The sequence below is a fragment of the Psittacula echo genome (assembly GCF_963264785.1).
Source record: "Psittacula echo genome assembly, chromosome: 4".
NCBI classification, from domain to species: Eukaryota; Metazoa; Chordata; class Aves; order Psittaciformes; family Psittacidae; genus Psittacula; species Psittacula echo.
The window spans coordinates 35,981,760-36,008,678 of record NC_137738.1 but is presented as its reverse complement, the minus strand read 5'-3'; the positions used below and the strand labels follow the sequence as shown (position 1 = coordinate 36,008,678).

The 26,919-nt window shown below is 36.2% G+C and overlaps 1 protein-coding gene across 1 annotated transcript in view; it reads right to left on the bottom strand.

Moving 5' to 3' along the window:
* The window catches only part of PRKN (parkin RBR E3 ubiquitin protein ligase), a gene marked incomplete at both ends in the record, with an annotated part of 739,613 nt that overhangs the window by 484,412 nt on the left and 228,282 nt on the right, over positions 1-26,919 (bottom strand). Inside the window, 1 exon segment of the mRNA XM_080615879.1 lies at positions 14,933-15,173. Coding sequence (XP_080472005.1) covers positions 14,933-15,173 — 241 coding nt within the window.

Genomic DNA, 26,919 nt, shown 5'->3' with positions numbered 1-26,919 from the left:
CTGAATAAAAAGGAAAATTCCCTTGTGTACAAGTAACTAGTTAAAACACAGGAAACAAAGGTCATAAATAAATGATCAGTTTTCTCAGTGCAGTCCCAAAAGGAAATTGTGCTAGGACTTGAGTATTCACCATCAGAAAAAGAGAAATGAATAGTGAAATAACAAAGTTGGCTGGTGATATGATTTTATTTAGGGAAGTAAAAATGAAGGCCAACTGGAAAAAACATTGAAGACTGCAGGATGCTGAGTGACTAATAATAAAATGAAAAATGAAATTCATTGTAGATAAATGTAAGGTAATGTACATGAGAAAAATAATTTTACGCAAACGGTGATGGTCTTGACTAGTTATTACCACACAGAAACAAGATCTTGGGGTTATAATAGATAGTTCTATGAAAATGTCAACTCAATGCTCAGTAGAAATCAAAAAAGTAAATCGAATGCTAGGAATTATTAAGAGATGAATAGAACAAAGAAACCCCACAGAAAACAGTGCTGTACAAATGCTGTAAAAATCCATGGTGTGCTTCATTTTCAACAGCATGTGCAATTCTACCCTTTCCATCTCAGAGCAGAATATGGTAGAACTGAAAACATACAAAAAAGAGAGAATAGATAATCAATAGCTCCCATGCTAGAAACACTTCAATAGACTAAAAAAAAAATAAAATCAACAGTTAAAAGAGAGTATCACAGAGGTCTACCAAATCATAAGATGTATAGAGAAAGCGACCAGGAGTAGGACAGCAGCCTGGAAAATATCATTACAAGACTGATTCATACAAGCTACTGACAGAAGCTATGGACTGCAAATAGGATACTACGCTAAATGAATCTTTGATCTGAGCTGGTATAGCCACTGCCATTTTTCATGTGAGAAAGCAATGGAAGTAATCTGATACTGTATTTCATTGTGCTGCTGTGTGCCCTCAGAAAGACTGTAGTGTGGATCTGTAGTTATAGATGCAGTGGTCCAGCCTATTTTGACCTCCAGGCTGCAATGGGAAACACACAGGACAGTCCTGCTTCTGTGCTACCCAGACCATGCCCCCTGTTGGAGGCATTCCTGCTCATGAAAAAATCCTGACCCACGCGTCTTTATTAAATTGCTTTCAAGATTTTCTTTTAAAGGTTATATATTTATGTTCTTGGTTTTCTCCATAAGAATCCAGAAATACTAAGATATTTAGCTCTGTTGTAGCAGATACTTCAGTGATTATATGACAACAGGCCTTTGTATAAGTCTTGTAAATTTAAACTAGATTATAAATCTTCACGTATTTTCTTTGAACCTCCTTGCCTGTTTTTGAATTTCAAGTTGTCATCTTAAACTTTAAAAACTGATTGTGTCCTGCCCTGCACCTTAATCTTCTTAAGAGTGTTTTTCCGACAGTAATAATCTTTAAAGTATTCATCAATTGCAAAATGATCCTAACTTAACTTGTACACCAATGTTGTTTATAAAAGTGTGCTTTATTTCCAGTTCTTTTGCTAATGCTTTCAATCTTTTTATTAGTTCTGATCCCTTGTGCATTCAAAAGAGTAAGACCCTTCCAGCTATTTTTTTTGTTTGTTTTACTTTTAGAAAGAAATGCTATTATTTTATTTTTTTTTATACTCAAATATATTTTCAAAGAGATTCCACCTGATGTAAAGAAACATATACCAAATCACATGGTAGTAATGAACAATTCTGATGGTTGAGCATACAGAACATTAGTAATTTTGCAGCAACTTAGTGTTCCTCATAGACCTTTTCAGGTTCAAAAGCACTGTAATTGTAAAAGCAAAATGTAATATGCTTTAGCAACAGTTAGAAAATACAGGAATTAACATTTTGTTTGAGTTCTATACAGTTATATGAATTGATGATTCCACTGCCCTATGTCTACTCTCAGAGGAAATGAGAAAAAACTTTGGAATAACTGTTGCCTCTGGGAAGACTTGGAAAGCCATGTCTTGTCCAGAGTTGCACATCAGATCACACACAGGTAAGAAAATATAAATGATGCTCTGCCTAGGAGTCAGCTAGTATAGACCACTGGCAGATCAACTCCATGACAGTTACACACTGATATTCACTAGCTATGTAGATTCCTTCTCATATCTGCAAGAAATTAATTCAACTGAATATTCTGTTCTGACTCATTTTCTGCTATTTTTAAATTAAAACAAGGAAACACCAGGGAAATGGAAGCAGCAGGAGAAAGGGAAAAGAAAGACACAGAACTAAACCTTAGTGAGTAAACAGCATTGCATAGGTAAAAAATGGCAAGGAAAACCTTTTTTAAATTATTATATTAAGTGAGCAAAATTAGAACATTAAAGTCTTACATGTGAAGAGATGCTGCCAGGAAAAACAGAGGGCGGAAAATTTTACAGATTGTTATGGATCAATGAAACAATTGGGAACAGTAGTAGTAGCAGTACAATAAACATAGGAAGTTACTACTCAAAACAGCTCCTTTCATAATATAGAAGAAGAATCAGGCAGCAGCACTGTCATTTGCAGATTTTCAACAAGATGACAGAGTAACAGGCATACTATCAAAGAAGTATTTTGCATAAGCAGAGAAGCTGAGTGTTGGTGATGAGAGCCAGAGACTCGATCAAAGAAATATAAAAATAGTAGAGGAAATTAACAATGAAGATATCACTTATGTTTTAACTGAAAAAAAAGCACACAATAATGGAAGAATGGTGAGGGAAAGGAATATTCTCCCTGATAGGACATATGAGTCTGAATAACTGCATTATATCAAAGATGAGTGACGAAAAATAGAATTGACAGAGAACAGAAGTATTGGCAATTTTCAATAACGATGCTACAACAGTGATTAAAAGATGTAAAAAAGTGCTTGTCATTTCATATGGCTTGTTGCATACTAGATGACAGTAGTCTGAGGGTTTGACCAGAGACAACATGATAAATAGTATTACACATTTACCTGCCTTTGATGAGCATTTTGGACAAGAAATGCTTGCATCTTAATCATTCATCTCACTCCTAACTGTATATACATTTAGCAAGAATAATGGTACTCCTTATTTACAGTGAAATGGTGAAAAGCAAAGTATGTCACTCTATATAGGGAGCTCCAGTTTGAATGCTATCATCTTATTTCCACAAAACAGAAATCAAATTTTTAGCACAAGAGAAATAAGGTAAGTTGAGATTATACCTTGGCATCAAGCCTTAGAACATTCCAGCATAATTAAAGAACTTTATTTGGGAGTAGCCCCAGAGAAAGTTCACGTTAGCAATTATACACTTCAACACAAATACTGTAATAAAGACAATGGAAATTAACTTCAACAGAAGTTACTTCTCATAAAAACCTTTCCACTTTAAAAAATTAGCATCCGTAAAGCACTTTTGCGAGCTGTAAAAATTGTAGTGACAGATTAGAGATCTCCCTGAGATTGGAAAATCTCAAAATAACTCAAAGCCCCAATCTATAATTTAGCAAGAATATGAATTTGTCCTATTCTCCTGTAGTCTCCTGGTGTCCAGTGGCTTAAAATTACACTATAAATATGACAGAACTAAGGGGTTGATCACCTCCTGAACAGATACATAACAGATCAGGAATCTAGGTTAAGTACTGGAGATGTAGATAGAAATCTTTTCATTGTTTCATAGACTATTTGGATCCTTCATTGAATAGCACATGAGAATCAACTAGAAATCAATGGTTACTGAGGAAGTAAGTGGGGAGGCATCTAGATGAAATCTTGTCTCTTTAGAGATTTCAGAAACGTCTTCTCACTTATAGTATGACTTGGGAATTCAGCACTAGAAAGGAGATTCCCCCAGCACGTACATTTGTGAAACTGTCAAAAGAATTGTATGACAAAGAAAAAAAAAAAAAGCTTTCTTAAGTTCATGTGAGATGGGAGAAAGGGGACAGGCTTCTGGAGAGATTACGAGGTATGAAGTACTTCTCAAGTTGAAGGTACAGAATAGTCTTTAATCATTTCTGTTTAACTTCAACAAAACTATTCTCCAAAATCAATTGGATTAATTGATTGGTGAGCCGCTATAGGAACAACTGAGAGCTAAGCTGTCAGCCATTGGCTCAGCATCACACTAATCGGGTGTAAAGTAGCAACCAGCTGCTAAAGCTCTGTTCTGTACATAGTGTGGCAAAGAGTGGAATCTCAACAGTTCATACGATAGAAATGCTAATGTGGGGCAGAGAATGATTTCCTAAACTGACAGGTTGAAGGACAATAGTAGTAGTCAGTTTAAATTAATTGCTATGCACTTTAGTCTCTAAAATGCAATGAAGATTTAATACAACTATCACATTTAAAGATACTGTACATATAGTATTAAAAAAATCAAATAATTGATGAATCAGGGAACATATTCATAAATGAAACATCTGGTATATCAATAATATATCTTATCAAGAAGTCCCACAGGACCCACATATTGCTGCTTTGATTATGGGTCTGCATTAAGAGAGAAAGGGGAAATCAAAGAGTTATAGTGTCATATCTAGTTATAATCTTAGGAACTTCATCTGGAGTTATTTTAAGTAACATTAGCTTAATTCCTTCTGATGGATTAGCCATTGTATTCTTTCTGGAAAATAAAGTGTGGGTTTTGTTGTTTATGAATATGATCAAGCCAACGGGTTTCCTGGATGGAGAACCCCTGAGGTGCCTCCTCAAATTCCAGTATGGAATGGTTATGAGCTGAAGCTCAAAGCTTTCATAGGTGGAATTATGTATCTTGGCAAAGCAAGGCAGCTGACTAGATGGTAGGTATCACTACAGGGAACTTTTACATGTGTTGAGGGAATTGTGAAATTTGCAAGGGTAGGATTAGTCTATATCACTGTTTCAAAGACTATTATTTCCATTATCAAATAACAGATATAGATGCTTAGCAGGCTGTACATGTAAACATGTCAGTGAGGATTACTATGATTCTATTTTCTGCGCATTTAACTTTAATGCAATGAATCTTGCTGCTTCTCGGCTAACCTGCACATGGGGAATTCTGTTAGTTAATGCTAACTTTGGTTGCTCAAGTGAACTTTTGATCATTATTACAGCTTTGTTACACCATCACAGCAAATATGCAATAAAATAATCTCAGCCAGCACTGGAAACCAGGACACCAGCATTCATCATTAAATCCTTGACAAGTTCTGCAGTGTCCCATGAAACTGAACAGTACATGGTGAACAGGCTCAACAAGGAGCATGATATCTTGGTGTTGTCCCTCCCCTCCACTTCAAGTCCCCATTCCCATATATTTCTTTTTCTCCTTCCCTGTCTTTTGACAGGTAAGTACCAAGACCCACAGAACTGACTGTTGCACCAGTAGGCATCATAGTAGCTCAGAAGAAGTGTTGGTGCTCAGCAGATGTGCTGGGTTTCATAGTCCTCTGGGACACTATGCTCCAGGATGCAGCTGCCACCTTTGATTTTTCAATCTTTGTTTTGCTGGATAGGAGGGTAGTTAAAATGTATGAACATATATACATATAAAAGAAAAAAATATTACAAGACGGGCTTGCATTTTAAGTGGAAAGTAAGTTACAGATATTCTACTTCAGAAATGCAGAAATTATTTCAGGTAGATAGACTGACAATACTAAATCTGAAGCATTCATCTGCAAATACCAGTTACAGCAGCAGTTGGTTTTAACTACCAAATCAAAATCTGACACATTCTTAAGGTCAAAAACCTAAGACGGAATACCAACATAGATGCCAACAGTACAGATAACAGGTGTACTGGTGAATAAAAAGATTCCTGGTTTGTTTTGTTTTGTTTTGTTTTTTAACTAGAATGCAAAAATGTTAGTTTTGAATCTTAATGTTAACCATTAAATAGGGACTTCCAGACCCAGGATGCCTCACTAAGGAAACTATAATTCTGACATAGTAGTTGTACAAAAAATGGTGCCACAGCGTGTATAATCCAGCTCAGAAATATTCCAGACAGTTTCACTTGCAGGCCACTGTACTATTTTGTCTCATAAATGAAAAGCAGATCAAGGAAGAGATTTCTTCATTTATTTTCCTTTCAGTTTGATCACAAATGCTGTAATCCTACCAAAGTTCAGCTTTCTGCCCAGTGCCAATAGATCCACAGAGTATCAACATTCCAGAACCTTGTAGCAAATATTTAATAATTAGAAAGGAGAACGGTTGTTTGCACAGCATGGATCTTCATTTTGTTCCAACTGGATAAAATCTCAGTTGCTGGGCATAATGTAGGCAGTGTTGTTTCATGAAGGACATGTAAGGATGAGTGAGTTTTAAGCATAAGGTTCAGTGTACCTCAGAGCAAGGGAAATAAACCCTACACTGAAGGAAATCTGAAATCCTTCTAAAGCTGATACAGAATCTTGGTTCCTATCTTATTCTCTAAAAGAAAGAAAGAAACAAAAGGACAACTAAAAACAACTGAGGCACAAAAGATGAGCAAAACAACTGCAACCCTTGCTGGCAGTCTCTGAAGAGAAACCTGAATGGACATAAAGGGCACTACCTTGGCATCTCTAACAATAGTTACCCAGGTAGCAGTGAAAAGGTGAAACCTTCACCGAAACAAAGCTGATTGCAAAATTCTAAAGACTTTTGGCACAGCAATGGAAGAGCATGCACTCACTTCAATTCTGGTTTTCTGTGAACATGAATTAGATCTTTTGAATTATATTAACACTCCATTTTCCTATCACAACTGTTCTTTTCTTAAAAACAACAGCAAAACAAAACCACCAAAACCCAATCAACCAAACAAAAAAAAAACAACCAGAAAATTTGTCTTCCCATGCCAAATGCAACAAACCTTTTTTTTTTCCGTAGAAGTTAAAGTTTAGTCCCATTGAAGCTACTTGTCTTTATAAAGAGAGAGCAGGATATGTTTTGTATGACTATGTTTTATTTTCTAGTGTGAACTGAATTTATTGAACTATCTGTTCCATGTAATTACTTTCTGTAGATCAAGCTTTTCTAATAGATCTGTTCTCCCAATGTCCTTGCTGTGTGCACAGAACTCCCAATGACATTAATGAATCTCAAGCATGTGACTTGAGAGAATATGTCTCATGTCATTTTAAGTGCTAACAGCCCATAACAGAAACCATACAGTGCAGGCACTAAGCTGCATAGTAGCAACAACTACTGTTTTTTGATGAACGTTAAACAAGCTTTTTTCTTACTTGTGCCTCATAATCGGACTCTTGCTGTTAAAAAAGAATCACCGTATACCTCTATTGTTGTGCTTTTACACCTAAGAGATCTTCCCTAAGTGGTACTTTCCTTTTTTTCCCAGTGGCATCAGTAATTAATTCATACCAACAATTATTTTGCAAAACATAGCATGTATAGTTTTGTTTAACCAACACAGAACATTTTCCACCTACAAATGCCACCTTCAGCTGGTGTCATAAAGACATGAGCAATGCATTTGCAGAAGAAAATCCATCCATGCTGTCACCCATAAACAATTAAAACATATCCCAAGGACACAAGAGTGTTTCCACCCCACCCCTTGATACAGAGGAACTAGCAAATGTTCCTGACTTCAATTAACATGAAAAGGGCCTTTAAAAGCAATAAAGTAATTAGAAATATTCATGAAAGATAATTATGTCACGTAAAGATGAGCATTCCCAGAAGTGCTTTTGGCTTTATTAGAAAAGAACATTTCTCCTCTCAAATGAATTTCACAGACAGGAAGGTGTGGGGAAATGGCACCATTCTTATCAGTGTTAAAAGCATATGATACAAATGAGGTCTTCAGCATGGCACTGACTGCAATAAATTACCAAGTGTGTGTTCTGTTTTCTGAAATGGGCTCAATTTATCATTTTACTGTTGTTCCATTATGCTAATGTCCTATAAAATCACTTTTTGCTGTTGCTGGAAGGTGAAGAGGGAATATCAATTTTTATATATAGAACTTGGAAGTATTTCAGCAGTGAGTTGTCAAGGGTTAATAACCCTAACAGAAGATATAATACACATAAAAGCAAACTTCCAAGGACTTTGTAATGACAAATTTTCATAACCCTACTGGAAGCAGAACAACCAGAATATTTTCTTAGCTTAACTATCTAAAAAAAAAAAAAAAAAAAAAAAAAAAAGAAAAAAAAAAAAAAAAGACAGAATTAGCAATAGTTAATGGCTGGGCTAAAAATTCTCCCCCTGATTTCCAATCAACCCTTGAATTGACACTGGAGATTGTTTAGGAAGTGTTATTTCAATGAAGATCAGATCAGAGAATGCCATTATCATTCTTTCCAACCTGCCCATACAGCAGCCATGAAGGACAATGAGACAGAGGTGATTACTTGCAAAAATGAATACTCCTTCTCTAAAAATAACATTATATAATAAGAGTGCTTTCTTTCTTTTGAAATACTGGATACAAACCAGGTAAGTATTAAAAGAGGAAGAGAACTGGACTTAGATGGACAATTGGTTTTATCTTGTATAATAGCTTTTTTGTGACTGAAACGTGACTTGTATCCAGAAAACCTCTTTTTTTTGGAGTGCATCGAAAAATAGAATATTGTTTCAGAAATACCGTCATACTATGAATCACTTCTAATGGGAAGCATTGTTGACATGCCTTCCCTTACCGCTAAACATACATAACCTGTTAAGCTAAGGCAACTAATCCAGAGGGATAATTTAATATATACTGATATGAACAGGCTGCCAAGAGAAGTGGCATTTTAATACCTCCCTGGAAGTATTTAAAGACATATAGATGTGGCAGTTAAGGTTTACTGGTGGACTGGAAATACTACGTTAACCGTTGGACATGATGATCCCCTTTTGGGATGGGGCAGGTAGTAGGAAAATATCAAGCAAGAACAGGGAAAATGAAGAAGAAAGACGACAAGCCTGGTTCTGTGCCAGTTTCTCTTATCAAAGAGCTCTAAGGCCTGATCAACACAATTTCTGTCACTACAATGCATCAGTGCAACCAACATGGCAACAGCTCTGTGGTATTGCACATTCACAGCAAATTTAGGTTAAAAGCTCGAACAGTTTTGTGTGTGTATGTAATCAATGAATAGTGAAAATTATTAACAATGTGCAGGAGCTAACCATTTGCATAGAAAGCTGTTACTGCAGGGGTTTTATTTTGTTTCAGAAGTTTTTGAAGAAGTTTTGTTTTAAAGTTTAAAACAGAATTTTACATACAGCAAATTTACACAGCAAGTACTGAAGAAAAATGCAGCCATGCTTCCTAGAAAGTATTTGCCAAAATCAGGACTAGTATATCATTGCTGAGTTGTTACTTTATTCTGCTTTTCTAAAAAAGCTGAATTAGTACCTTCCCTTTTCTGGATGCAGACTGATTCTCAATTTGATACTGCATTTCATATTTAAACGGTTGTAAAATAATGCATTATAAAAAATCTGAATCAGATGTAGACTAAATCACAGCGTGCTACATAATGCATTTTCATTTAAATTAAAAGTGGTTTAAATCCTAATAGAAAAGTAAACTGTCAGTGCACGAAGTCTGAAAATACCATAGTAACGTAGCTTGACATTTGAACGTGTCTACTCAAACAATACATTGGTTGCATATTAAGAAATTTATCACTTTCCCTTGTACAGCAATCTGAATCTTATTCAGATAAATGTCTGTCAAAAAAGAACTACCATAAGAAACATGCAACCACCATTAAATCATGTACTAATTCAAGACATTTAAGAAAGGTCAGTGTAAGTACTCTGATCATTTGGTTTTAGAACAAAATGTTGATAACTCTGGGAAAATGTCCTAAATACTAAATGCAAATTGCACAGAATACTGATTCCCCTTGTAGGGATTGGTGCATGGACGGGAAGCTGCTAGGAGGGACAGGAACCAGCTGACCCTGGGGAGGTGCTTGGGAGGCAAATATAAGGAATTGTAACTGCGCAATAAATCGTTGATGACCCGCATTCCGTGAATGCTCTATGTCTCAGCCCTAGTTCGGAGGGAACTAGTGCTTCCGTCCCTCACCACACGAGTAGCAAGAAACTACACCCCTCTCCCCTTTCCCCCCTTAGACTACTGATTTATAATATTGTGGACCTAAAGTGCATTTAATTAATTAATTTACAGAATAGAATCATAGAATATTCAAGTTGGAAGGGATCATTGAGCCCAACTCCCAATCTAGTCAACATTCAGTCAATCCAAGATGAAGATACCACAGCTAAACAGGAACAAAAGGGTAGCTGTCTCTCAAACTCATAAGCAACTTACTTGCAGCATCACTGATTGATTCTTCAGGAAAGAAACATTTTCAGGGAAGGAGAACTGGTTCTAAGGGATATTTTCCCTTATGTCTGGAGAATTAAAAAATGACCCACATTCTGAAAAAGCCTTGAAATCCCTGGACAGCGTGCAGTGCTCCCTCATGCACTTCTGTCACAGGGGAATTAATCCACAAATTATTTGTACAGATGCCAAGGGAAACAAAGCCTTTACTGATTCATTTCCCATGTAAAAATGCACCCAAATGATAGCAGAGAAATTTTAAGAATCTTTTCTAAGGGAATAGTAAATTCTTAAGTATTTCATTTTGTGACGCAGCAAAGGAAAATTAGGTGATGAGAAAAATAACTCCACTGTTGTCTTAGATATGTCTGGTGCAGTTGCTGAACACTTACAGAGCTTCATGTCTCACAGTATCAGCAGAGATGTTCTTGCAGTGCTGCAGGCCATTTTTGATCAATCAGCGTTCATGTTTTGATGGCAGTCTCAAAAAGGTGATGAAAAAAAGCTGCAGTTCTACTCAGCTTCGTACTGGGCAGGGGTACTGAGCCTAACACCACATAAAAATGTGGAGGTAGAGATGCAAACCATACCATTGCCCGATCTGTAATTAATTTGACATTTTAAGTTTTATAAACCTGTGAAATAATTTTAAAATACTTTAGGAGTTTAGACTACTCATTTACTTCAACCACACCTGACAAAAAGTCCCATCCTTTTAGGCTTTTTCATTAAAAGAATCATAATAAAATGTAATATCAATACAGAGCACAGGAATTTTAACACACAGTCAACAGAACACTTTTCAAAAAGTGTTCGTACAGTGTCTGCAATATCCCCAATTAAATTGATTTGTCGGATTTTTTAATTCATCAGAGCTTCTCTTGGAAGTATGAACAGTTTTGAGTACCCAAACCCTAAATTGTGGCTTTTCCTTCTAAAAGTTTTTGCCTGTGTCTTTCATATATCAGATATAGACTGGGAACTAGCTTATCGCTTTATGCTTTTAAGCACTGAGGTTTTGGAAATGACAATTTTACCTTCCCTAATTCATAGTTGTGCTATTTGTAAGGACAGGAGGATTTAACATATATTAAGTTTCAGTAGAGCACTTCCTAACTAGGTGGAAAAGAATCAATCTCTCTTTCTGCTAGAATTTATAGCTTGGCACACCTAAGTCAATATATACTAGTACCTTACTTCGTCTTCTAAGAAAAGAAAAACATGGAAAGGTAAGAAGACAGAGGCAACTTGTACACAAGCATTTTTAAAAGGCTAGCTAAAGAACACCACGATATTCTAGGGAACTTACCAGAAAAGCACTTTTTAAAAGTTGTAAAGCAAAAGACCTAAGGTAATCATGACCACATCTAATAAATACAGATAAAAAACCAAAGCATCTGATAGTGGATTAAACTGGGAATTAAACACACTAAAAAAACAACATTATTATTAGCTTACAGAAAACAAATGCCATCAAACTACTGTCAAACTATATATTTTGGCTTTTAGATTACAGATTTGCTTGACATTGATATTTGATAAATACGTTTAGAGAGGCAAGCAACGTGATTCTGTAGTCTGATCTCCCACCTAGCATAGTTCACACTACTTCTAGGTCATAGTCCAACCTTTTTGCTGGACATGTGTTTCAGAAAAGTGTCCTATATTTATTTTTAAATGGCCAAATACAGATAATTCTTATAAGCCAGGATAACATGTGTCAGTGGTTGATTTCCTGGCAAATTAAAATCTCTGTGTGCTATATTTATATTTGCTGGCTTTCAGCTTCTAGATAATGAAAGCTTAAATCCTGAAACAGTTTGTAAGATCTCCACTCCCATAAATGTCACAAGATTACAACAACATACATAAGCCAATCGTGACCTGCACTTTTGCACAATTCTTGTGACTCTTCTCCTGCACCTTCTAACATTTTTTTCATCAGCTTTCTTGAAATTCAGACATTAAAATGGTGCATGATATTCCAGGTTTTGTTATGCACGTGTCAAAAGCTGTCTGTCTCCTGGATTGTCTGGTAAAATTCTACACTTTGACCTTCAAGCATTCAAGTCAATACTTCAACGATACTACTTTTGCAGTCAAATGCTGCAAAAGCTTCTGGGAGAACTTTCGTGATGCAAAAGTTACCACAAACATTTTTTCCTCAGAATTCAAAGGAGAGCAAATAAAATAAAAGCAGTGCAGGAACACAGGGGCAGCATCCTCTGGTAACAAACAGGAAAAACTTGGGCTTCACAAAGAGATCAAATGTTTACTGCTACAGTTATGGAATAGCTGTGTTAACATGTTAGACTAAACAATAATGAATGAATACTCTGACTCTAAATTGTAAGTTTAAATTTGTCCTCTACTCATCGTTTGCAACTTCTCACACACAGAAAAAAGATCATATTTGCTTCAACTGTATAGGTTTCTACTGTATACTCATCACCACAACAACTATCCACCTTCTAAGACAATAGCTTAACAAGTATAATTTCAAGCAGCAGTAGTGGCATATAAAACCTTCAGCCACTCATCACCACTACTATTCAGCTGTGCAAAAGAAAATCCACACTACACAGTAAAGTTTACTGGAAAACTGATCTCTGGATTTATCTTTTTTTTTTTTCTTCTTTTATTCTGGATGGACTGTTTTTAATCCAGACTGCTCCTTAACTCAGTGAACTCTGACTACAAACTAACTTGCCCCTAACCCTAATAACAAAAACATCAAAATCCTCTATATTGGACAAAAGTGGTGGGACTGAACAGACACAAGGACAAGTTTTCATAGTGAGAGCAAAAAAGAGACAAGGAAAAGATAACAGGCCTTTAAAAAGTACTTGTTACTAACATCATCCCAGGTGGAACTGTCAGTCATTAGATTGACATTTCAATTTCAATCAAAATCATTAGATTTTTTTTTTTTATGATAAAAAAATATGTTTAACTTAATCAAGGACAACACTCATGCACATATATTCTCAATACATTTTTTTTCCGAAGCTGTCACTCTGCCATGAAAATATTTGCTGCAATAGAAGACACCTATTACTGTGTTTCACAGAGTTTGGTGGTTTCACAGAGTCTGTAGTCTGTGGAAAAACATATCACATGACAAATTTTAAAAGGCCTTACACATGTGTAAACTATTTCGTAAAGTCAAGTGCAACCATTAAAGCCCTGTACATATCATAGAACCATAGAATGGTTTGGGTTGGATGGGACCTTAAAGATCACTTAGTTCCAACCCCCCTGCCACGTGCAGGGATACCTTTCACTAGACCAGGCTGCTCAAAGCCCCATCCAACCTGGCCGTGCAGTAGTGGAAAGATAAACAAGGAGTAGCATTAAAAAGGTCAAACCACTGCCTTGGCTTCAATAATAATCTCAGCCTGAAACCCTGTCTTTAGTTAAACATCTCTAGATTTAAATCAGCATGTACCCCCCTTACCTCATTATTCATTCAGAGTGGGAGATGTGGATCATTAAGCTGGGTACTAATTTGTTCCTAAACTGTACTTATTCATCATTAGTTGGCAGTAAGAGGTTGATCAAGTCAGTTGTGGAATACTTCTGTGACCCTCCCACAAACTGTATATTTTCCGCATGAGTTACTTTAACAGTTTTAATAGCCATTTTGTTAAGCATGATAATTTCTGTGGTCAGGTTAGTCACAAGAATTATCTCTGTCTTATTCACAAATTGTCCTCTGTGTTCTGAACCTATATGTTTGTATTAACTTTCGTATTGTATATAAAGGGTATTTGTGTACTGTTCTTTTTAAAAAGACGTTATCTGATATACTATTACGATAATTCACAACAGAATCTGGTAGTGCACAGAATGAAGTCTCTTTACTGGGGAAAACCACAGTTGTCAGTAAGGATTAGCTTGACTGTGTGAGGAGGGAGTTACTCTGAGAAGATTCATGTAATAGCTAAGAAGTTCTTAATTTCCTTCTGACTTCAGTTTCTCTCTCATGAACAATTTCAGATATAACAGCACAACCCATTTGCAGTAACTTAACTTGTGTCTCAGATGATTTTTCATGATGAAAAGAAGATAATTCTCAGCAATAATTTGGTGGATGAAGAATTACTAAAATCTGTAGTATGAATCATCATCATAATTTGTGCCATCTATGTTTTTACAAATAATAAAACTATTGTATAGAAATACTTTTTTACAAAATGTATGGGTATGAAAGCATCACAATAGATTAAGAATTAAGCAAATCTGCAATGCATTAGATGCTCAACATTCTAGTTAAGGAAACTTCAGTAATGGAAGTTTTACAGAGACTATGTTTTGCCTTTCCACAGACCTCTGGGGTTTTTGCCAGCTTCTAAAAATTTGTAAAAATATTAAAATAAATAAAATATTATAAATAATAGTATAAAATATTAAAAATATTATCACTCTGTTTATCCACAAAGTAAAATTATTTTGCTAGAAGACACATCAGGTGCTTTTTCCTCTTAATAAAATTGCATTTTTTGTTTAATACCTAAAATAAACCATATGCTGGTTTGGTTGATTAGTTGGTTTCTTTTCATTTTTTTTTTTTTTTTTTTTTTCTCCTGTGGTTTAGAACTGTTCACTCTACAAAAGAAACAGAAAAATATTCAGGTCTGTGTATTGAAATGTACCAAATCAGAAATTTACCTGATTTTTCAGAGGGAAGAGAAATGCTGGGTTTTGTAGTATCCAGAATAACAGCCAATCCTGCAGAGAGTGATGGGAGAATGCTGGTACTGAGGTCTATGCGAGTTAGACTTTCAGTTTCTCTTTCCAAGGCTTTTAGAATACCTCCAGCACAGCTATCTCCTGTCTCATCCTTGTTTGGACTGTTCTTCTGTGGACTCTGAACAATATGAACGATACTCTGCTGGGCCAGGTCACAGTTCTGCAACACGAAAGCAAAATCTCAATAAATAATTAATTATGACATAAGGGACAAAATCCCTCTATCTCCAGTTTGTTATGCATTAAATGGTATCCAAGCCATTTCGTGTAGAATTTCAGTGTGCAGTAATGTAGTTTAAAGCAAAGTGACAAGTGCAAATTGCTGGAATTGGGATTACTTGCATTGGCAAAAGGGTCACAACACTTACAAATTCTAAGCATTTAACAAGGAAATGGTGGACCAGAGCCAACATCTCTAAGTATTGTTCATTGGCACAAAGCAAAAACTTCAGAGGGAGCACTACTAAACCAAGTGCTAAGAATATGCAACACTTAACAGTCATTTACACAGATAATGCTGATACACACTCTTGTAGCAATTTAGGGTCAAATTTGACAATCACAGAGAGTTCATGAGCAAGCTACTCCAACACATCTTTGTAAACAGAAACAGGGAAGATGATGCTACCAATGAAGATTGATACTTATTTCCTGTCCCTAAGGTAATTTTCAATCTGAATCTGGCTTTAGATGCACACTCACTATGATGAGTTTCCCATTCTTTCCAAAGGTGATTTTTAACTGTTGACTTCAGAATTAGAGAAAGCTTGTGGAAGATCTCATGACAGCTATAGTCTTCAACAGTAAAACAGTAAGACAGTAAAACTACCCACTTTACCCCAAGAGTTCTCATACATATGTAAATAACTTCCTTTCTCGATTAGAATCAGTAGCATTAGACAGTCTTACCAGACCTTGTGCCTAAGAAAAAAGCAGGCTGAATAAGTATCTTATGAAAGGTTTATCCATCATAAATCGAGATAGAATTCACATTTTGTTCACCATTTTCCTAATACAGACTAGGAAACCAAAATATTGCCTCATAACTATAAACTACAGAGACTTTGGATGGTTTATAATTAATGAAGGGCTTTCAAGACTTTCATTACTGATCTTTCCACAGCACCAAGCAACAAAAACTGTTCTTTTGGGAGTGATACCTCCTGCAGATCCACACCTAGATCTCCAGTGTCATGTGTGAGCCACATGCAAACATCAACCTACAGACAAAGAAGTTGTTTGAATTTTCTTCAAGAAAACTCTTTGCAGCATCATTACGTTGGACATATCTGCCCTGAAATGTCAAGGACTGTCAATTACATTTGGGAGGAACAGAAAGAGAATTCATAAGCATTTGTCTCAGCATATATGCAATGTTCAAAACATTCAGTTTGTATTTGCAATTCCTATATGCACTTCTAATTGAAAAAGATCCATTTACAGATATTTTAGTGCTGTTTATACCCTTGTTATTATCCCTTTCTCTCTCTTTTATCACTTCTTCTCCTCTGGTCTCATATTTTAAAGTGGTTTCATTCCATTCTCTTTCTAACGCTTCCCCTCTACCCTTTCTGTCATATGTATTGCAGTTTTAAAAAACAAAAATATGTTTCAGCTTTGGTTTTTAAATGGAATTTTTAATAACACTTTTTTTCTTAGTGAAGTAGTAATCAGGCAGAAGAGATTTGTCAGTGCAAGGATACTGCACTCATAATATTCAGACAAAGCAGTTATTAGATTTCAACTTTAAAACATTATGTTTATATTAAAGGTCTCATTTTTTTCTGTACAGCTTGTTGCCTGTAACATTTTAACAAGATCTATTTAAATAGCTCAATAGTTTCCTTCATTAATACAAAATCCAAAACACAGCTGTCACTCTAACACTTCTCCAACTGAGAATACTGCATACCATTAAGAAGGTAATAACCTAAAATATATTGATAATAAAATTAATAACTTAGGTAAATGAGGAACTCAAAAGTGATTTGCCCTGTACAGCTAGAATTACAAAGGGAAACAGGTATATATGTTATAACTCACAACCTTGGAAACCCCTAATCAACTGTCCATCAAGCCATGTTTTAATAAGCATCTCTTCTGGCAGTTTTGCTTGCTTAAGCAGCCCCTCTTTGCCCTTCATTTTTCGTCACCATCTACTACGCTTCTCAGTTTGTTTCCTTTAAACCTTTGCATCAGTTCCCTGATACAGTTCGCAGCTCGATGCTGTCCTACAGCCACATTGAGGGGATGGTGAGGAAGAGAGAATAAGAGGGATGGCAAGGGCTGCTTAAATCAAACAAAATGCCCTCACAAAAAAAAAAACCTTTTTCAGCCACTCTTGCTTGATCTTGACTGCTGTCCACAGTTAGATATATGGTTTAAATTGATGGATTCTTAAAACGTACAGGTTCCCTTCCAATTGTTTTTGCAGGCTGGAGGGTGTGTAGCTAGCGTAGGAACAAAGGGAGGGCTGACAAAACAGAGCCCCATCTTATCTACTATTCTCTATACAATCATGTCAAGAACCACATATTTCAAAAGAAGATATGAAATTTGCACTTTGGTCAATTATACATCCAGATGATGATAGAAATAACATATCCCTGGATTTCACTTAATAAAAGTTTTATTTTAAAAGAGCAGATGAATGTGTTATCTCTCTGCTTTCTTGTACCTCTTTATCAAAAACAGGAACAAGCTTCAGAACATTAAACATCAGCACTGTGATGATAATGTAGATTATAGACACAGAAAAGCTTAATTAGAAGATTCCAGGATAACTTTTTAAAGATAGCAGCTTGGAAAACCAAACAACGTATTTGATTTGTACACTGTGTATATTTGATACAGAATTAGGGTGATTAATGTTTTATAGCAGACTATACTTTGTAGACGGTAGGTGGGCTAGATCTGCAGCTTTTTTCTTTGAGAAAAAAATGTAGAATTCAAGCTATTTCTGTAAATGTTTAGGTTTTGCCTTAGGTTACTACTGTAACACAAATCTAGATACAATTGTTTATGTCAGTGTCACTTTCAATTTCTTCATGTATGTTTTACACTTCAGGAAACATTTCTTTTGAGAATATCTATTATTAATGATTCTAGAGATATTTTACTGTCTTAGCTGTTGATCCAAATTAATTCCTGTGATCCATATTCCAAAGGGAAATACTGCAAGTGTATATAGTGTAGATTAGAAAGTATGTCCTTGCACTGGACCAAAGGGAGCTAAGAAGATCCAGAATTGATGAAACCCAGTATTAGGGACTGGGTCTTTACAGAGAATGGGTTTTGGCTGACTTGGAACAATGAATTCATGGCAGATGAAATTAAAACTTTTTCATTCAAGGCTTTTTTTTCATTTCTTTTTTTTTTTTTTTTTCTTTTTTTTTCTTTTTTTTTTTCTTTCTGAATTCTGAGCTTGAATTTCGCAAGGCTGAGTCAGCACATCCTGAATGAATAACACAATATCCCTGGCAGTGTTCAAGGCCAGTCTGGACAAAGATTTGGGTGTCACCAAGTCATAGTGTGACCATGTCGTGGTCTAGGGTGGGGGTTGGAACTAGATGATATTAAGGTCCTTTCCAACCCTAACTATTCTATGAGTCTATGAATATCCTTTGGTTCTGCCAGCAGTGGGCTAACTAAAAGGTCACTCTGGAAGACTGAGCTAAACTGTGAAGAGGGAGAAGATGACTGTTTCAGTAACTGAAATCCTCTTGTTCTAACTGATTTCTGCTTGATATCTTCTTGACAACGTATTTTGATATGTCAATACTGAATGTTCTCCATCTAACAAACATATAGCCCACTCGAGAAGTCATATTATATTTTCTGATATGCAATGCACTTTATTTTGAAACGTTTTATTTAAAGAAACACTACAGGAGAGAATAATTTGAATTTGAGGATATGGATTTCAATGTAAAAAAGCTAATTTCTTGTGGTGTTTTCTCTTGAAAGGCAATTTGAAATATTTTCATTCCATGTTAATCACCAGTTGGGATTTTTTAGGTGTTCATTTTTTTCTATCACCTATCATCTCAAAAGCAATTTTTCACATTCCACTACCAAAGATCCCGTTCTAACCATTCCTATTATCTGGAGAACCACATCTTTGCTCATGAATCCCTGGGGCCTACAGAGTGGAAACAGTAACAGTTTGCCTAATTGCTGCCTATTTAGATTAAGCAGATAATAGACTGCCTGATGACACTCAGAAAGAGATTCACACAAGGTAAATGCTCCAGAAAAGGTATTTTAAACTTCTAGTAATGATCAACAATAATGAAAATGTTGGCTTTCCAGTTAGGCTTTTTCTTAAAGCTGTATTGCTGTATTTCAATATCAGACGGGAAAATAAGTGGAACACTTTTGTCTCATTAATCTGCAGAATTAATGAAATAATAAAAAAGCTCTCCAGAGTACCTATGGCACCATACACCTCTTCAAACCAATAGGACGCATGTAAAAGTGCAGATGGCATACCCACTATCCATGGAAAAGTCTTTTTCCATGAGCAGCTGTTTATTAACAGGAAAAATCTTTTTCCATGGATAGTCCAAAGAAATATTAAAGGTGACCTTCTAAAAAGAGAAAAAAAAAAAAAAAAAGCAGCATAAGGACTTTCTAGAAGAAACATCAAACCTCACTTTATTATTGCTGTAACTCTCTTACAATCCAAGGACAGAGACCATGTCTCAAAAGCAGCAGACACAGAAAGGAAATCAACTGGAAGAACAACACAATTTTCATTCCCTGATCACAGACCAATGACTCAAAAAAGCAGGCAGAAGAAAGCAGCAGCAGAAAAATATCCTTTATTATATAGGAAGGAAAAGCTGAAACATCAATGAAATTGAAATTAGAGATTACCTAAAAGAAAAAAAAAAATACAGACCTGGTATTAACATTCTGTTAAGCCATGATGGTCTAAGAAATGGGAAGTGATATTTGCAAGACGACTTAACATCTTTTATTTAACCAGCTGATACAGAAAGAAAACCCAAATAAGCTTTTGGGCTCAGAGATTCTTCCACAGGTTATGGCACAGGCAAATCTGAAGGGAAAATTGTCCACTGTTAAAATTATGAAGCAAATCAGCACCCTGATCTGACACCGCCATCCATTTGTGTGAATTTTGGCTGCTGAGTGGCATTGAGCTAAATATTGCTCCACATGGGTAAAGCAAAAAAAAACAGCGCACCACTGGGTCTAAATTACACAGATCACTTAGCAGTTACAGTCCAGCAATCAGAAACTATTTGCTATTTTATAATGCTGTAGAATACATCTAATATTTGACTTCAGTTCACCTTTTTAACATTTTCAGAGTTATACATTACAGTACTTGTCTAGTATTCAGACTATTGTGGGTGCTAAGCAACATCTAGAAACAGAAGGAAAAATAGATTTATTATTGAAAATACCAGATATTCAAATAAATGTGATGAATAGGCAAAAAACCCCTTCGCTTAGCAGAATATTTTACCCTGATTTTTAATCTCTTCCTATTCAGTACTTGCAATAGTTTAAATATTGACTGTGCCAAAGAAATAGAATAAAAGGAAAGATACAAAAAATATTCTATGAAAAAGGATTCATTGCTTTCTAAATGTAAACCCTAGTATCATTTTAAGGACTACTACTACAGTTCCAAAGACAGACTACTGCAGCAAATCATAGAATCATAGAATAGTTAGGGTTGGAAAGGACCTTAAGATCATCTAGTTCCAACCCCCCTGCCATGGGCAGGGACGCCCCACACTAAACCACGTCACCCAAGGCCTCATCCAACCTGGCCTTGAACACCGCCAAGGATGGAGCATTCACAAATGAAGGAAGGAGTGCACGGGAGTTTTCAGTTTTCAGTTCTGCAGGTAACAGTGAAGCTGAAAGTAACCAGATGCAAATAAATGACATAGAATCACAAAATTTTAACACAACCAGCAGCAAACACCAGTGGATGTGAGGCAGGTCTTTAGAGTATTAAGATGTTGGGATATAATAAATTGTCTTGTTTTAAGAGGATATTGAATATATCTTCAAAAGAACTTAAAAATAAGGATACAACATTCTTAAGGTGATATCATGGTTAAAACTTCTGCAATGACAGGTAATAAAGGTGGACACAATAAACAGCAATATAAACTTATGGTTTCCCAGATAAGCCACGTTCATGACGGCTTCATTGCACTATGAGGGGGGTGTTCAATCTCCCCCTCCTCCTTCTCACCCCCTTTAAATTTTTAATTGTGTTTCTATATCTTTTTTGTTATCCTATTAGCAAGGCCAGGGCTAACTGGAGAGTGCCAAGTCTCAAATTATTTATTCAGGTAAGAGTAATTCTGAACAAATCTGGAGCAAAGTCTGAGAGTTTTGTTACCTACAGACATTTTGGGAGGAGATGAAGCTTATATAAAGTGTGGCACTTCAATGGGAGCCACTGGAGAGGTATTTGGCTGGGGGTTTCCTTACCACCTTCAGCTGTTGGAGGTGGCAAGATCTTATGCTGCCTCACTGGGCATTATGAAGATCATAATTTTGAATTGAAGATAATCAGTAAACTTCACAGTGAAAGTTTCTTTTAAACACATGTATACTTGTCTGGATCATCTCTTCATGAGACTCCTCCAGCTCTCAGTCTAGTTTTCAGTTGCAAGAGCACTTTTGTGGAGCTTTGCACCCCAAATACCAATATAAGAAATTTATGACAGGATTTTCATTATACCACTGACTGCAATGATCCCAGAAAACCACCAGCCCATAGCACACCTATTCCTCAAGACATCCCCCAGTCACTGCCCTCATGGGGAACAGGAACAAAAGGCAAGTTATTAAAAATCAGTAACTCCACTGCAACTCTGTTTGAGTGTCAGGGTATCTCTGCCAATGATTATTCATTGCTATTAATTCGTGTTTCCTGCTACACAAATAAAATAAGCTAGAAACTGCCAAGATGCTCAGATTTTCTCCTTTTGAAAAGATAATCAGATCCATGATATCTATATAAAGGACAAGAATTTGTAATCACAACATATCTGCTGAAATTTTCTAAAGGTTACAAACTTCAGAGCTTTACAGGTATGAAATGAACATATTTTTTCAACTCTCTTCCATCTGGAAAATTAAGAAGTCATTTATCAAGACCAAATTATTTTAGGAATAATCCCTTCAAATCTATTCAGATAATGTGAATAATAAAGTTATTAACTGCAGCTACAGTTTCAATAATACACTAGAAAAAGTACCTGTTTCCTTAAATTAGTGATTGTGTGGTGTATGATGACAAACTGACTACAGGAGAGAATAAGCAAAAGATTTCTAAGTGGGTTTCATGGAGTGGTTAATTCAGGTTAGCTAACAGGTGCCTTCTAACTCTGCATCATACATCAGCTCAGAATGCAGGATAGTGCATTCCGATGTGAATCTTACATGATTCATAAGATGATAAATTGTGTTTGCTAATTGGTAATTCAGGATTAGAGAAAACAGCAAGCATAGGAGCAATACTGGTATAAAATGCTATATATTTTCTCTTCCTGTGAGACTGAACTTTATGAAGAGCTCTGTAAAGACTGTCCCATATGCAAGTGCCAGGTGTGAGGGAGAAAATCCATCTAAGCTTTGTAAGGGAAGATAAAGGACCTCAGACATTTACTTAAAACCATAAATCTTAACACTGCTTTGAATTCCCATGTGCAACATGATATCCTCACTACAAGAACTGCCTGCTACTTAACTTCTACTGGGTACTTTTTTATGTCATGCCATACAAAAAGGTTAATATATACACATTCAAATTAAGATTCCAATTTTTTTTTCAGCAAAGAGAACAATGGAAGTTGGACAAGAAGCAATAAGTAGATACTGTGTGATTTAGTATAGCTGCTGCAGCTAATGTCCCTCTGTGTAGCAGGATGCCTTGATTAGCCTTTTACAAAAATAAAATTCTCTGATTTACAGCATAACAGCATAGGTCATATATTACAAAGGTTCTGCTTTGAATGATACTCTTTAAAGAGAATTACCAGACTTACAATTTTATACTGACTAGTCCCTTAATGAGTTAATAATTTGGTGGAAATGGAAATGCATTCAACCAATTGTATTTAAACTTTCTCACACTGAATTTAAAGTAAGTCAGAATTCCCCCTCTTCCTTCACTTACAAATCATATTATGCTACATTTTCATCTTTTTCATATAATAAGACACAAAACTTTAATGTTAATTTCTAGCTCAGTGGAGGGGTTGCAGACGTAATTCTTATTTAGCCACTTTGTAGGGTTATTATTTTTGTACACAATCTAAGACCTTAGCAATGTTATATACATATTTCCAAGTGGCGCTACTAATACCACAACATTATTAATATGATAACATTACCTGGATGTAGGCCTTCTAGGACATATTACCAAAAGATGAATTACTCTTTAAACTAAATAAAAATGTTTTATTGTCAGCATATGAGACAGTTTGCAACATTAAAATACCTGCTTCATTATTGGCATTCCCTTTAAAACTTCACATAATGCTCTGCAAAACTGCAGGCAAACTTTAATACTATGTTTACAAAGCTATTAGTATCTCAACAGTGACATTAAGCATATATCTTGCTGATATAAAATGGAAAAGAAATACTCAAACACTAAATTCACATGCAACTTTTCTCCTCACAAAATGAACAGTTTTATCCTTCTTGTAATTTCATGTACTGTGCACTAAGAACAACCTATAAAACTGCAATGGAATAACTGGAATGGGTTGCCCAGGGAGGCTGTGAATGCTCCATCCTTGGCGGTGTTCAAGGCCAGGTTAGATGAGGCCTTGGGTGGCATGGTTTAGTGTGGGGCGTCCCTGCCCATGGCAGGGGGGTCGGAACTAGATGATCTCAAGGTCCTTTCCAACCCTAACTATTCTATGATTCTACGAATTTATTATCTCTGTATAGAAAGTAAAAGATCAATTAAAAGTTTATAATACTGATTTATGAAAAATGAATACAGGTAAGTTTGACTGTTTGCTTGCCTTCTAAATGCAGTTGAGCGCACCTCATTATTATTTCGTCTTCTGCACTGAAACCCCTGATAGAACTTACTCCCTCTAAACATGTTCTCTCCAGCTGTAAACATAAAATAAGAAGAATTATTATTTATCAGGAATTAATCATATTTTCCATTTCTCTCATTTTTTTTCAAGCCACACCAAAAAAAGCACAAGTAAAAAGTGTATGCTGTAAAGTGCTTGAATTAAGTATATTTTTGACACATCTGGGTTAAAATGTGAGAAAAAGTACTAAGCTCTTAATAGGTCTCATAAACCACCACTGTTAGCAGCCTGCAGTGGGGCCTCAGGACTGCGGACTGTATGTCGTTTGATTAACATGAGATTTAATTTTTAATTCTCTTTAGATTCTCTAACTTTTCTCACCCAGATAGATGCTGGCAGTCTGGTCACAGTTCTGTCTTTACTTAACATGTACATTAAGCGTTAGCAAGCATGTGAAGAACAGGTATGTGAGGAAGCAGCCTCAAAGTGACACCTAATAGATGCCAGGACATAAATGAGATACAGCAGACCTCTGAAAATGTCCTGAAGACTTCAGTGGTCTCTCATGCTGACGTGGGGACTACATTTGCAGCTGTAGGTCTGCAGAAAGGAATTTGGGAAATACCCTTCTTTTATAGACTTCTGAAAGAATTCCTATGCATAGTTAATACTCCATCGTGGAAAGCGAATTTCCATGTGAATTTATTGCCTAGTGCATCAAAAGTTTAGCAGCTATAAATATTTATTTCAATTACTTCAACTAGTCATTCACAGATGTCTTTTTCATGCTTTATGACCAGCATCTGATATACATCCCAACCAAAGAGCACTTCAGTCTTCTACTTATCCCACTGTATGCATCTATCTGTCTATCAGTTTGGCCAGCTGCTGTGAGAGCAGCCATAAATAAAGCCTACTAGGCATCTCATCTGGGCTTACTTGGTAACTTGTTAACCCACTAGCATAAAGATGAACAAGAAACACATCCAAGGATACACCAGGTACAGTACCTGTACTGCAGACTCAGACAGTTCATGACTTCTCTTTTCTTATCTGCCAGTAGCAAACAGACCAGAACTGGTTTGGGGCCACACAGACATGTCCACTGTCATGGCTCTACGTGCACTTACAATCTCTTGCCTGGACAACAAGTCACATACTGTCTTGTTCCTCTGATGTGATCAGCAGTCCCTTGATGGCATCTGCACTTTCACCACAGGCAGGCAACTGATCACAAAGCAGAAGCGGCTTGCCAGCATGTGCCTCCCTTTACACAAAATTGTGTATTTTCCGTACTTCTCCATGCCCCCAAGAGTTAAATTATCTGGAAGATTTAATTTAACATGTTAATTCATAAGGAGATTGAACAAGGGACATGAGCACAGCTCAATGGTCAGTCTTGAACCTGGGCATTCAACTGTCTGTGGTCACCTACGCATACATGTAATATACTAACACAACTCTGCAAAGGGAACATGTAAAAATCACTGCAAAATTAAGACAACTGGTACGGCAAATCATATGTATTAATTAAGTGTACCCATATTAATTGTACCTGATTTTCTTTTCTTTATTAATTAGCAACAGTTTATGTTTATGTTGAAAATTTTTATATACAAAATTGTTGCTATTTATCACCTTTAAAGATACAGCAACAAGGCACTCAGAAAAATTGTGGAATTCTACTCTATAAAGCCTTATGTATAAAAAAACTTTCCAAAAATCCTGAAAAATCTTACAGATTCTACTATGGGGGTCAGTGTTCTCAAAGATGAGACTACTGCAATTGTCAGCCTGTGCTGTCATTTTCTGACAGCAATGACCAGTGACAATTCTTCAAACGTACCTGAGGAAAAAAAAACCCACACCAAAAAAAAACCAGCAAACACACAAAAAAAAAACCCAAAACAACAAAAAAAATACTCCAAGTGAGGTCTCACAAGAGCAGAGTAGAGGGGCAGGATCACCTCCTTCGACCTGCTGGTCACGCTCCTTTTGATGCAGCCCAGGATACGGTTGGCTTTCTGGGCTGCGAGCGCACACTGAAGCCGGCTCATGTTCATTTTCTCATTGACCAACACCCCCAAGTCCTTCTCTGCAGGGCTGCTCTGAATCTCTTCTCTGCCCAACCTGTAGCTGTGCCTGGGACTTCTCCGACCCAGGTGGAGGACCTTGCACTTGGCATGGTTAAACTTCATAAGGTTGGCATCAGCCCACCTCACAAGCGTGTCGAGGTCCCTCTGGATGGCATCCCTTCCCTCCAGCGTATCAACCGAACCACACAGCTTGGTGTCAGTGGCAAACTTGCTGAGGTCACACTCAATCCCACTGTCCTTGTTACTGAGAAAGATGTTGAACAAGATTGGTCCCAACATTGACCCCTGAGGGACACTACTTGTTACTGGTCTCCAGCTGGACACTGAGCCAAAATTTAATCTAGTATGCAGCAACACATCACTAACTACTTTCATAAATTCCTAACATCCTGTGAGAGGTCTTTTCCCTTCAAGCCACGAAATAGAATTTCCAAAAACCTTCCCCATCAAATTAAGTGAAATGATTTTCACTCTATAGTGCTTTTAGTTGTAAGAAACGATCATTTTTAGTGTGCATCTTATTGCTTATCACTGTTTTTGTAATTTTAAAGAATACTACAATATTATATGTACACAGAAAGACTTTGGGGGCAGCAAGGAGGATTATGACACAAATTTCAGCTAAATAACTGGTGTGCTCTGTAACAGTGATATGATGAGAAGAGAGGAATTGCTACACTAGATCACACACTGGGTGATAGACCCATAAGGGTCTATCTTGGTATCAACTGCTTCAAGGGAAAATTGTAAGAAACTC